Source organism: Scyliorhinus canicula, chromosome 1, assembly GCF_902713615.1.
Source record: "Scyliorhinus canicula chromosome 1, sScyCan1.1, whole genome shotgun sequence".
Classification (NCBI taxonomy): domain Eukaryota; kingdom Metazoa; phylum Chordata; class Chondrichthyes; order Carcharhiniformes; family Scyliorhinidae; genus Scyliorhinus; species Scyliorhinus canicula.
Window position 1 is genome coordinate 293,192,043 of NC_052146.1, and position 13,655 is coordinate 293,205,697.

The following is a 13,655-nucleotide window of genomic DNA, read 5'->3' on the forward strand; positions in this document are numbered from 1 at the left end:
CAGTTGTCAGTCATCAATATGCAACATACCTACAGATATGTTGCTTTTTAGATGTTTGTCGTGTGCTGGAATGTAATATATACTTTTAATCAATTCTGGTTTCTACTGGTTTTTCTGCTGACTGCATATTATCTATATTCTGAACAATGGTGGATTCATGTTGTCATGGTGCTTATTTTGACCTTGATCAGATTGTGGTATAGTTGAATAACCTCTGCAATTTTGTTCATTAGAACAATGGATAGTTTTATAATGTCAATTTAACCTTTCAGTAAAAATGTTGCATAAGCTGTAGCTGGCCTGCAGATGTTTCAAATTCTGTGCTTTTGTTACTGCAAGCTGTGTGTTTTTGTAATCTAAGTTGTGCTTGAAGTTTTATGATGAAATCCATTTTAAAATGGATTTCAATTTGGGCTTTCGCATTTACATTAAAATGGCTAAATCAATAACCCTTTTACCTATCAGAAATAGCTGGTTCCCTTCAGCCGGAACCACCCCAGAGTCTAGTGAATTTTGGTAAATTATCACAAGTGCATTTTCAATTTCCCTAGCCATCTCTTTTAGTACCCTGGGATATATTCCATCAGGGCCAGGAGACCTGTGTACCTTTAGCCCCATTAGCTTGCCCATCACTACCTCCTTAGTGATAACAATTGTCTCAAGGTCCTCACCTGTCACAGACTCATTTCCATCAGTCACTGGCATGTTATTTGTGTCTTCCACTGTGAAGACCGACCCAAAAAAACTGTTCCATTCCTCAGCCACTTCCTCATCTCCCATTATTAAATCTCCCTTCTCATCCTCTAAGGACCAAAATTTACCTTAGCCACTCTTTTTTGTTTTATATATTTGTAGAAACTTTTACTATCTGTTTTTATATTGTGAGCAAGTTTACTCTCATAATCTATCTTAGTCTTCTTTCTAGATTTTTTAGTAACATTCTGTTGCCCCCTAACGATTTTGCAATCCGAGGGCAGCACCTCACTGCGCGAGGTCCCAGGTTCGATCTCGGCTCTGGGTCACTGTCCGTGTGGAGTTTGACCGTTCTCCCTATGTTTGCGTGGGTTTCACCCGCTCAACCCAAAGATGTGGAGGCTAGGTGGATTGGCCATGCTAAATTGCCCCTTAATTGTAAAAAATGAATTGGGTATTCTTAATTTATTTTTAAAAAAATTCCCAATCCTCTAGTCTCCCACTAATCTTTGCCACTTTGTATGCTTTTTCCTTCAATTTGATACTCTCCCTTATTTCCTTCGATATCCACGGTCGATTTTCCCTCTTTCCAGCATCCTTTCTTTTTGTTGGTATAAACCTTTGCTGAGCACTATGAAAAATCGCTTGGAATGTTCTCCACTGTTCCTCAACTGTTTCACCATGAAGTCTTTGCTCCCAGTCTACTTTAGCCAGTTCTTCTCTCATCCCATTGTAATCTCCTTTGTTTAAGCACAAAATACTAGTGTATGATTTTACCTTCTCACCCTCCATCTGTATTTTAAATTCCACCATATTGTGATCGCTCCTTCCGAGAGGATCCCTAACTATGAGATCATTAATCAATCCTGTCTCATTTCACAGGACCAGATCTAGGATCGCTTGTTCCCTCGTAGGTTCCAAAACATACTGTTCTAGGAAACAATTGCGGATAAATTCTATAAACTTCTCCTCAAGGCTGCCTTGACCGACCTGGTTAAACCAATCGACACGTAAATTAAAATCCCCCATGATAACTGCTGTACCATTTCTACATGCATCAGTTATTTCTTTGTTTATTGCCCACCCCACCGTAATGTTAGTATTTGGTGGCCTATAGACTACTCCTATTAGTGACTTTTTCACCTTACTATTCCTGATTTCCATCCAAATGGATTCAACCTTATCCTCCATAGCACCGATGTCATCCCTCACTACTGCCCGGATGGCATCCTTGAAAACAGGCCCAACCTGCTCAACCTTGCCACATAAAACAACCCCATCATCCTGGGAATCAGTCTCGAAGTGAAGCTTCTCTGAACTTCTTACAATGCAAGCATATTTTCCTTGAAGCAAGGAGACCCAAAACTGTACACAGTACTCTTGGCGTGGTTTCACCAATGCCCTGTATAGTTGTAACGAAACTTCCCTGCTTTTATATTCCATTCCCCTTCCAATAAAGGTTAACATTCCATTTGCCTTCCTAATTACTTGCTGTACCTGCATGCTAACATATTGTGATTTCTGTACATGGGCGCCCAGATCCCTCTGTAACACAGCGTTCTGATGTCTTTCTCCATTTAAATACTATTGTTCTTCTTGCCAAAGTGAACAGCCTCACATTTTCCCCGCTATAAATTCCACCTGCCCCAAATCTCTGCCTACTCACCGTCTATTTTCATTCCTTTATACACGCTTTACATCCTCCTCGCAATTTCCTCTCCTATCTATCTTTATGTTATCACTAAATTTAGCCACAACACTAAGTCCCTTCATCTAAGTTGCTAATATGAATCGTAAATAGTTGAGACCCCTGTGGTATTACACTCATTAAGGTTTGCCAACCTGAAAATGATCCATTTATGCTGACTCTGTTTCCTGTTAATTATTCAATCCTCCATCCGTGCTAATATCTATTTCCAAACACCATGGGCTGGGTTTTCCGTCGGCGGGACCCTCCGCTTTGCCGGCAGCGCGCTCACACCCACGGATTTCCCAACAACGTGGGGCTGGCCGCAATGGGAAACCCCATTGGCCAGCTGCTGGGACGGAGGATCTTGCCACCGACGGGGAATTGCGTGCTGCACGAGAAAATGGGTGAGGTTGAACGGAGAATCCCGCCCCAGGAGTACCTTTTTATGTGGAACCTTGTTGAATGCTTTTTGGAAATCCAAATGCACTATAGGATATGTCTCCTGATGTCACCCTGCTTGTTACATCCTCAAAGAACTTAACAAGAACAGTTTCCTTTTCACAAAACATATTGACTGCCTGATTATATTATGGTTTTCTAAATGTCCTGCTGACACCTACTTAATAATGGATTCCAGCATTTTCAAAATGACAGATGTTAGGCTAACTGGCATATAGTTTTTATTTTCACAGTAACTTAATTGCAGTGTTAATGTAAGCCTACTTGTGACACTAATAAAGATTGTTATTATTCTGCTTTCTGTCTTCATTCTTTCTTGAAGAAGTATTACATTTACGGTTTTCCAATCAATCTGCTTGGACTTTTCCAGAAGTTCAAAGATGTTGGACATACAATCAATGAGGACATTTTGAAGACACTAGGATGGAGGTCCAGGGGTATTTGGAAGCCTTCATCCACGAGTTGTCCTATTCCTTTTCTCTAGTGGTTGTGATTGATTTAAATTCCTCACTCCCTTTTGCCCCCTTGCATTTTCTACTGTTCTTGGATGCAGTACTTCTGCAAAGTTTCTGCCTTGATTTCTATTTTTACTTTCCCACTCTCGCCCTCTAAAGGGACCAATGTTCACTTTAGCTACTCTTTTCTATATGCTTGCTGAAGCTTTCATTGCCTGGTTTGATACTGATTCGTAGTTTTTTTTCTTCTACTCTTACTTTTTTCCTCTTTATTATTTTTTAGTCATCCTTTTCTAAGGAGAATTCTAAAATAATTCTCCCAATCTTTGCAGCATGCATGTCCTTTTTTCAACTTGATACCATCCTTAACTTCCTTAGTTAGTCATGGGTGATGTACCTTTCTTGTATAGGTTTTCTTTCTCAATGGAATGTATCTTTGTTAAGAATCATGAAACATATCCTTCAATGCCTTTCACTGCTTCTCTACCATTTTTCTTTTTAACCATTTCCCCATTCCACTGCAGCCAACTGTCTTCATACTCTTGTAATTGCCTTTATTTAAGTTTATGACCCTAGTTTCAGACCCACATTTTTTTTTTTTTATTAAAAATTTACAGTAACTAATTCGTTTTTTCCAATTAAGGGGCAATTTAGCGTGGCCAATCCACCTACCCTGCACATCTTTGGGTTGTGGAGGCAAAACCCACGCAAACACGTGGAGAATGTGCAAACTCCACACGGACAGTGACCCAGAGCCGAGATCAAACCTAGGACCTCAGCACCGTGAGGCAGCAGTGCTAACCACTGTGCTGCCCTCGCCCACATTTTTCACCCTCATTCTGATATACTGTATGTTATGATCACTCTTACCAAGATAATCCTTTATCATGAGGTTAATTGATCCTACCTCATTACAAATTACCAGGTTTAAGATGGCTTGTTCCCTGTTTGGTTCCAGAACATATTATTCTGAGAGGTTGTCCAGAATACACTGACAGGATTGGCCAAGCTTTGGCTCATGAGTTAATTTTCAGGAATAAAAGAATGACTAGGGTAAGAGTAGGGCCAGTCAAGGACAGTGGTGGGAAGTTGTGTGTGGAGGCTGAGGAGATAAGCGAGATACTAAATGAATACTTTTCGTCAGTATTCACTCAAGAAAAAGATAATATTGTGGAGGAGAATGCTGAGACCCAGGCTATTAGAATAGATGGCATTGAGGTGCGTAGGGAAGAAGTGTTGGCAATTCTGGACAAGGTGAAAATAGATAAGTCCCCGGGGCCGGATGGGATTTATCCTAGGATTCTCTGGGAAGCCAGGGAAGAGATTGCTGAGCCTTTGGCTTTGATTTTTAGGTCATCATTGGCTACAGGAATAGTGCCAGAGGACTGGAGGATAGCAAATGTGGTCCCTTTGTTCAAGAAGGGGAGTAGAGATAACCCCGGTAACTATAGGCCGGTGAGCCTAACGTCTGTGGTGGGTAAAGTCTTGGAGAGGATTATAAAAGATACGATTTATAATCATCTAGATAGGAATAATATGATTAGGGATAGTCAGCATGGTTTTTGTGAAGGGTAGGTCATGCCTCACAAACCTTATCGAGTTCTTTGAGAAGGTGACTGAACAGGTAGACGAGGGTAGAGCAGTTGATGTGGTGTATATGGATTTCAGTAAAGCGTTTGATAAGGTTCCCCACGGTCGGCTATTGCAGAAAATACGGAGGCTGGGGATTGAGGGTGATTTAGAGATGTGGATCAGAAATTGGCTAGTTGAAAGAAGACAGAGAGTGGTAGTTGATGGGAAATGTTCAGAATGGAGTGAAGTTACGAGTGGCGTACCACAAGGATCTGTTCTGGGGCCGTTGCTGTTTGTCATTTTTATAAATGACCTAGAGGAGGGCGCAGAAGGATGGGTGAGTAAATTTGCAGACGACACTAAAGTCGGTGGAGTTGTAGACAGTGCGGAAGGATGTTGCAGGTTACAGAGGGACATAGATAAGCTGCAGAGCTGGGCTGAGAGGTGGCAAATGGAGTTTAATGTGGAGAAGTGTGAGGTGATTCACTTTGGAAAGAATAACAGGAATGCGGAATATTTGGCTAATGGTAAAATTCTTGGTAGTGTGGATGAGCAGAGGGATCTCGGTGTCCATGTACATAGATCCCTGAAAGTTGCCACCCAGGTTGATAGGGTTGTGAAGAAGGCCTATGGTGTGTTGGCCTTTATTGGTAGAGGGATTGAGTTCCGGAGCCATGAGGTCATGATGCAGCTGTACCAAACTCTGGTACGGCCGCATTTGGAGTATTGCGTACAGTTCTGGTCGCCTCATTATAGGAAGGACGTGGAAGCTTTGGAACGGGTGCAGAGGAGATTTACCAGGATGTTGCCTGGTATGGAGGGAAAATCTTATGAGGAAAGGCTGATGGACTTGAGGTTGTTTTCGTTAGAGAGAAGAAGGTTAAGAGGTGACTTAATAGAGGCATACAAAATGATCAGAGGGTTAGATAGGGTGGACAGCGAGAGCCTTCTCCCGCGGATGGAGGTGGCTAGCACGAGGGGACATAGCCTTAAATTGAGGGGTAATAGATATAGGACAGAGGTCAGAGGTGGGTTTTTTACGCAAAGAGTGGTGAGGCCGTGGAATGCCCTACCTGCAACAGTAGTGAACTCGCCAACATTGAGGGCATTTAAAAATTTATTGGACAAGCATATGGATGATAAGGGCATAGTGTAGGTTAGATGGCCTTTAGTTTTTTTTTCCATGTCGGTGCAACATCGAGGGCCGAAGGGCCTGTACTGCGCTGTATCGTTCTATGTTCTATGTTCTATGGCTCTTTGATAGAGTGCAGCGCATTCCTTATGCTGTGAAACCTGTTAAATCACGCATTGGAGGGAAGTAAACAGCCAGGTGCTGCCTCGGCCATGACCAGTTTCATAGAGGGAAAGAACTGAAGAGCAGGCAGCAGCAATTGGGAGGAGGGTTAACAGCAATGATTTGCTCAAATGCCATTGTGGGATTTCTTTCACAGTTTTCTGCCAGTTTTACCTAAAGCCATGTCATTTTTAATCCCTATATCAGAATGAGGCCATTTGGCCCATCATGTCTGCACCGATCCTCCGAGGGAACACCCCACCTGGGCCCACGCCACCAACCTATCCCTGCAACCCCACCTAATGTTTTTGGACACAAAGGGGAAATTTAGCATAGCCAATCCACTGAACCTGCACATCTTTGGACTGTAGGAGGAAACCGGAGCACCCGGCGGAAATCCACAGACACCCAAGGTGAGAGTTGAACCCGGGTCCCTGGTGCTGTGAGGCGGCAGTGCTAACCATTGTGTCATCACACTGCCCTAAAATCATTGTGATCCTCAGCACAATTTCCTCTAGGTGGGGGGGGATGCTGGTGATGTCTATCCCCCAAATTATTCATCCTTGCCTTCCTGCCTTTTAACTAGGTGGGTTAAAATAAAAGCACCTTCCCACTCCCACCTGCAAGCCCACACCGACCACTTTATTGCCACCCATTTAGAGCTCCAGGGAGTGTCTATTAGACAGCATGTTGATTTAAATTCATCGATATTGCTATAAAACACCCAGCGTCCCTAGATGAAAGCGTAGAATTTTGTTCAAATTAGGGCTGCTTCAACATTTTATTTTAGCATCTAAATACAAATAAAATAATTGCAGCTACAATTCAATTGAAAATACACAAGAGTCAACATTGAAATGGTTACATTCAACAAGTTTAATTACTATTAGAACAGAACACAAGAAAGTGTAATTTTGCTCTGAATCCTCAAGAGCTCTGAAACTATTTATCACTCTTGGTCATTATATTGCGATATGGGCACACTGCTGCTAAAAAGCTGTTAATTAAATGTTTGTTATTGAGTGCAACCCTGACATTGTCGTAAATAAGCAGGTCTGTGGAGCGCCACGCTCAACCGACTCAAAACACGTGGAACATTTACGCTTCAGGCTTGCTGATAACAGTAAACTCAATGCCATGTTTGTTCAGTCTTTCAATCAGGGTGGTCTTCGAGAATGCTGCTCCAGGCGAGTACACCCCACCCCTACATTAAAATAAGGTGGAAAATGGTAAGTTTGAAACAACAAATGACCCAAGCCTCATTCAGAACCTTCAATCTAAAGACACCACTTCTGTCCTCAAACCTACAGCAATTAGTGCATTTGCTGAAGAAGCAGGTAATTACTGGAAGACCGTGCAGTACTTTCTAGGAAACTACACAAATCAATGCAATATTTTATGTTTACGAGGGATAGTGCCAGTGATGCATTTTAAAAAAAAATTAGAGTACCCAATTCATTTTTTTCAATTAAGGGGCAATTTAGTGTGGCCAATCCACCTAGCCTGCACATGTTTGGGTTGTGGGGGCGAAACCCCCGCAAACATGGGAAGAATGTGCAAACTCCACACGGACAGTGACCCTGAGCCAGGATCGAACCTGGGACCTCGGCGTCGTGAGGCCGCAGTGTTAACCGCTGCGCCACCATGCTGCCCCTGCCAGTGATGCACATGTTGAGATTTTTTTTTATAGCACAGGCAAATATTATTTCATTTGTAGCTGACTTGGAGACGAATAATAAATTGCTGTTTGGTAGTTCAGAACTAGAACACTGCTCAAAGGAGAGACATGTTGCTGAAGCTTTTTATCTTGCACACATCTGAACAAATGCAAGAATGCTAAATTTCAAACAATCACAACAATTTATACTACCTGAGGAAAGGACACTAACTGCTTGGCAGGTCAACTGATTGGCTGCGATGTTGCCATGGAAGAAGGAACGGAGAAACTACAGGCTGTCCAAGCTCCCAGGTAATTCAGAACAGGCACAATGCCTGAACATATTCCCATTGTATAAATTGTGATTGTTTGAAATTTGACATTCCAGAGGTCGCCCTGATGATTGGAGTACAAAAAGCTTCAGCAACATGTCTCATTTTCCAGCAATAATAAAACAGTTGGAAAAAATACAAAAAGCATTTTCCCTTGGAAGAAATAAGCTGTGTCGTGCAGCCATTTCTCTTGAAGAAATACGCTGTGTCGTGCAGCCAAAATGGAAATGTTGCCAATGTGACACCAACACTATAAATCATTGCAAAGTGACACACAGCAGAGAAGGGAAGGGAATGGGTCGCAGTGGTTTAGACATTCTCAGTGCTGAACGATCAAATTATCAGGAACACCAGTTACAAATAAAGAAATACGGTGAAATATTTTCACCCAAAGGAAAATACACTGTGGACCATCAACAGGGAAGAGAGTCAAAGCAAGAGATATGTTTAGTCATTAAGGAGATAATTGGTATATTTCAAAAGGGAAGGAACTGAGGCACATATTGAGAAAGGTTAAGTGAAGTTGATGCACGGTGATGGGAGTGAAGTTGATGCACGGTGATGGGAGTGAAGTTGATACACGGTGATGGGAGTGAAGTTGATGCACGGTGATGGGAGTGAACTTATTTTTATTTGATGGACCTTCTCCAGTTCTCATCTCCTGGCTTTCTTTTGTTTATTATTTCATGAGATGTGGGCCTCTGTGACAAAGCCAGCATTTGTTGCCCATCCTTAATTGTCCTTGTACTGAGTGGCTTGCTAGGCCATTTTAGAGGACTGTTAAAGTCAACCACATTGCTGTGGACCTGGAGTCACATGCTGGTCAGGCCGGGTGAGGATGGCAGATTTCCTTTCCTAAAGGGGAATTAACAAACCTACTGAGACGAATTTGCTATTCAAGATTTTATTGGTTGAATGTAAATTCCACCAGCCAACGTCTCCCCGAACATTCTATTGGACAGGATTGAATTTACACAATTAACTAACAGTGCCCTTTTCTCGTAGAAGACCGACGTACAGAATCCATTTCTTGTACAGACAGAGTCATATGTAGCTATGCAGAGTAAGAGAAAGGGGAATGTTGTAAACATTGGCACCTTTTTCCCCCTTGATTGAGCTTTCACAATCAGCAAAAGCATGTCAAAACTTCAAATATTTCACTCTAGACGCAGTGCTGAAACTCACCGATTGGGCAGAGACTTGTGCTCCCAAAGTATTGTGACAGCTGCCTGCACCAGAGCTATCGGGGTAGCAATATAACCAGGTTCTGTGAAACAAAATAACATAACAGCAAGCTCTGAAATAAGGCCACCAAAAAAAGTAAGGCTGTGCACTACAGAAAGATAAGAATCATGCTCTTCAGCGGACGTACATTGTTTTCTTGAAAAACATACATTTGCCACATCATGTTCTAGTCACCAAAAAAATATATACTCCATGCAGAAAGGGAAACTGGCAAAGTCAATACAATCACCAGATCGGTGGAGCAATATTTTAGATGTGTAACTTCTACTCCAGCCTCTTATTTGTGGGATAATTTGCTGCATCTATTCTTGATCTCAAAAGTAGTTCAATTTTTTAAAAATCACCAAATAACAGAGAAACTTTCTTTTTAAAATAATCTCGTCATGTTTTAATCACTTTGAGATGGTATATTAAAAAAGTGCAAAATGTATTTATTTAGAACAAAACAAAATCATAAAAAGAAATTCCAGATCTACTTGAAAGGATTTACAAGAATTGATTGATCGATTTGTCACAAGTACCGAATTACAGTGAAAAGTACTTTTCCAGTGGCCAAGGGAACGTACACAGTACGTACATAGTAGACAAAAAGAATAATTGACAGAGTTCATTGACAAATAATACATCGACAAATAGTGATTGATTACAGTGTGGAGCAAGGGCCAAACAAAGCAAATACATGAGCAAGATTAACAGGTAGGAATTAACAGACTGGAGCCAATAAGCTCCATTGTGGTGGGTCATTTTTTCAATGTGTTACCAACTGAATTGCTGGATAATTAACCATAAATTTAAAGAGTATTTTTATCTAATGGTAAGGGCCATTAGTGAAGGGTGTCACAGATGCACACTTACAAAATTAAATATAGAAATAAAGAGTTTGCATTTCCAGCGCTATCACCTTCATGGAAATCTCAGTTTCTTCACTAGGGTAACCTCACTGATGCCTTAGTGTGGATCCCTGTCCCACCATGGAAAACAAGATATGCAGGTAAAGACTTCCCAAGATTGCCTCATCTGTGGATTGCCAGTGTCAAAGGCAACTGTTAAGAAAAGGGCCACTATTTATTGCCGTGAGATGCAGGCATCAGGAATGAAACAAAAAAGGTGAAAAATGATATAATGTTGGGACAAAAAGGACAAAGGCACAACAGAGAATTCCGGAGCAAAACTAACATATAAGAATCTAATAAGCAATGGGGAAGTAAACCATGGTAAATATGAATTCTTACATATTAAGGAATTCCCGAAGAGAGAGCATAAACTTTCATTTATGCTTTAACTCGTGAGAAATAAAAACACACAGGTAAAGGAAAATAATGTGCTGTGCAGAAAAGTCAAATTGGGTTACAGGAGCAATCATTCTACTTTCGTGAATCTATTCAGTTCCATCACTCATTTGACAGCCTGTTTTGATCTTGGAGCAGAGCTGCTTTCTACTGTAACAAGAAAGGAAGGCTTAGATTTGCAAAGTGGCCTCAAAGATTCCAAGACATTTCACTGACAGAGGGTTAGATTGAAGTGTACGTGTAAGCCTCTACAATTTAATGATAATTGATGTGTTTTCAATGGTGGTGCTTGGTGTGGCAGGATTGTTCACTAAGAGAATTCTCTGGGTGGATCAGCATCCCAGCTGTGTGCAGTTATTTTTTTAAATAAAAAACACATAGTTCCAGTGGGGGGCCCTGTACCCCAATTGTATTGATTAAGAAAATGCAAATTATCAACTATATTTGCGGCTGAGAGCTCATTCAACATAATCATATTTAAAATACATATTCTCATCTCCCTCTCTCCATCCTGTGGTCTGCCAAATTGTTGTCTTCTTTTGTCCTACTGCCTACAAGCTCACCACAAGCTACTGCAACCACCCGTATCAAGTTAAATTTATCATCCTCGTTTTCAAATCCCTCCATGGCCTCGGTCCTTCCCATCACTCATTTACTCCAGCCTCACAGTCCTCTACAATGTTTATGCCCCTTGAATTCTGGCCTCTCGGGCACCCCGATTTTTATTGTTCCGCCTGTTACCTGGCCACCAAGCTCTGAAATCCCTTCCCTTCATCTCTCAGCTTCTCTTTCTTCCTTGAAATTCCACCTTAGAACCTCTCCTCTTTAACCAAGCTTTTGACCCTGTGCCCAGATATCACCTCAAGGTGTGGCGTAAAACTTTGTTCGATCAGGTTTCTGTGAAACACCTTGGGAGATTTTTATTATGTTACGGGTGCTTTATAATCACAAGCTGCAATTGTTTTTGAATTTTGTTCGATTTACGCTCTGCACTGTGCCTACATCAGGAACAAACATCCCAATTCTCTGTAGTGGTAGTTACCTGATGCACACCCAAGTCAACTAACATTTCAAAGTCACGCGGCTGGTTTGAATTAAACATTACCCATACCTGGCCCTTTCACTTGAGTGCAGATTTTTACTGAAGGTTGGCCTTGTTGAGGATTTTGACCTTCCTGATACCCTTCACCAAAGAAGGTCATGCTGAAAGAGGTCCCTTCCATCTGCAAAATACAAAATCTTTTTAAACACCGTTTATTTCACTTCTCTGCAGATTTTCCTATTGTTACCAGAATCCAACAGCTGCTTCAGACTTCAATGTACTTTGCTGCTTTCTAAGAAGCCACTAGGGTAGCTTGGCTTAATTCATTTAAGTGCAATGGAGTGAAAATAAAACAAACACTATGGAGGGAAGTACTGGAGTCTGAATAATTTGCTAGGGCAGAGTCTGAAACAGTTTTTAACACAAATTACACCGACATAACACGTTCAAATTTTCACATGTAGCAGGGCGTCAGAGTTTCAACTTTATAAATCTTTGAAAGCGATAGAAGTTGATACAGCTGTTAAAAACATGGGATCCTAGATTTATAAATAGGGATACAAAGTATTAAAACAGAGCAAATGATAAATTTATATAAATCATTGATTTGGCCTCTGATAGAACAGTGCGTCTGGTTTTGGGTGCTTTATGACAAAGGTACAGAAAAGATTCATTATCACTGCTGCCTCACAGCGCCGAGGTCCCAGGTTCGATCCCGGCTCTGGGTCACTGTGTGTGGAGTTTGCACATTCTCCCTGTGTTTGTGTGGGTTTCGCCCCCACAACCCAAAGATGTGCAGGCTCGGTGGATTGGCCATGCTAAATTACCCCTTAATTTGAAAAAATTAATTGGATACTCTAAATTTGTTTAAAAAAAGATTCATTAGGATGATATCAGGATTAGAGGTTTCAATTATGTGGAGAGACTAGAAAAATGTTGGCTTTGTTATTCCATTACAACAAGGGAGTTAAGACAAGATTCTGAAAATTGCGAGATCTTGATGAAGAAAAATCATGTCTTCTGACCACTGAGCCAATAACTGAGGCACATAAATTTCTTGGCAAAAGACAAGGTTGCAGGAGGCTTTATTTCATAAAGATAGAGGGTTACAAGGACCTGGAATGGTCTAACGGTACCAGTAACAATGACAGGATAAAAATCCATAACAGCTTTTAAAAGTTAATTGGATAAAGGTTTCAAGATACTAAGTTGACAACTCTTTCGGAGACCAGGGTCATCAGCGTCAGTGGTAAAGGTTTCTTCTCCTGTTCAGAATTCTAATGTCAAACATCCTTTTTACTTCATTGAACATTTCATTTTTTTTCAGGAACTTGGATTTAATTTTAAGTAGATTAATAAAATAAGGTAGTATAATATGTTTTAATAGTGTCACAAGTAGGTTTACATTAACACTGCAATGAAGTTACTGTGCAAATCCCCTAGTCGCCACATTCCAGAGCCTGTTCGGGTACACAGAGGGAGAATTTAGAACGTCCAATTTACTTAACAAGCACGTCTTTCAGGACTTTTGGGAGGAAACAGGAACGCCTGGAGGAAACCCACGCAGACATGGGGAGAACATGCAGATTCCACACAGACAGTGACCCAAGCTGGGAATCGAACCCGGGGCCCTGGCACTGTGAAGTAACAGTGCTAACCACTGTGCTACCCTACCGACCAATACATACACACATTATCAGGATTTCGGGGTTGCACTGGGGTCTCCCTTGGTTGCAAAGTCTTGTGCTGTATGGGTAGCACGGTAGCAATGGGCAGTATGGTAGCACAGTGGTTAGCACTGTGGCTTCACAGCGCCAGGGTCCCAGGTTCAATTCTCGGCTTCAGTCACTGCCTGTGAAGTCTGCACGTTCTCCACGTGTCTGCGTGGGTTTCCTCTGGGTGCTCCGGTTTCCTCCCACAGTGCAAA

At 41.6% G+C, this 13,655-nt stretch overlaps 1 protein-coding gene across 1 annotated transcript in view; it reads right to left on the minus strand.

Moving 5' to 3' along the window:
• Nucleotides 1-7,011: 7,011 nt before the first annotated feature.
• sccpdha.1 (saccharopine dehydrogenase a, tandem duplicate 1) overlaps nucleotides 7,012-13,655 on the minus strand; it is a 38,703-nt gene continuing 32,059 nt past the window's right edge. Inside the window, exons 11-13 of the mRNA XM_038815418.1 lie at nucleotides 11,798-11,909; nucleotides 9,338-9,419; nucleotides 7,012-7,367 (exon numbers count right to left, since the gene is read on the minus strand). Of these exons, the coding sequence (XP_038671346.1) occupies nucleotides 7,262-7,367; nucleotides 9,338-9,419; nucleotides 11,798-11,909 (300 nt within the window). The 3' untranslated portion in view covers nucleotides 7,012-7,261. The remainder of the gene's footprint in view (nucleotides 7,368-9,337; nucleotides 9,420-11,797; nucleotides 11,910-13,655) is intronic.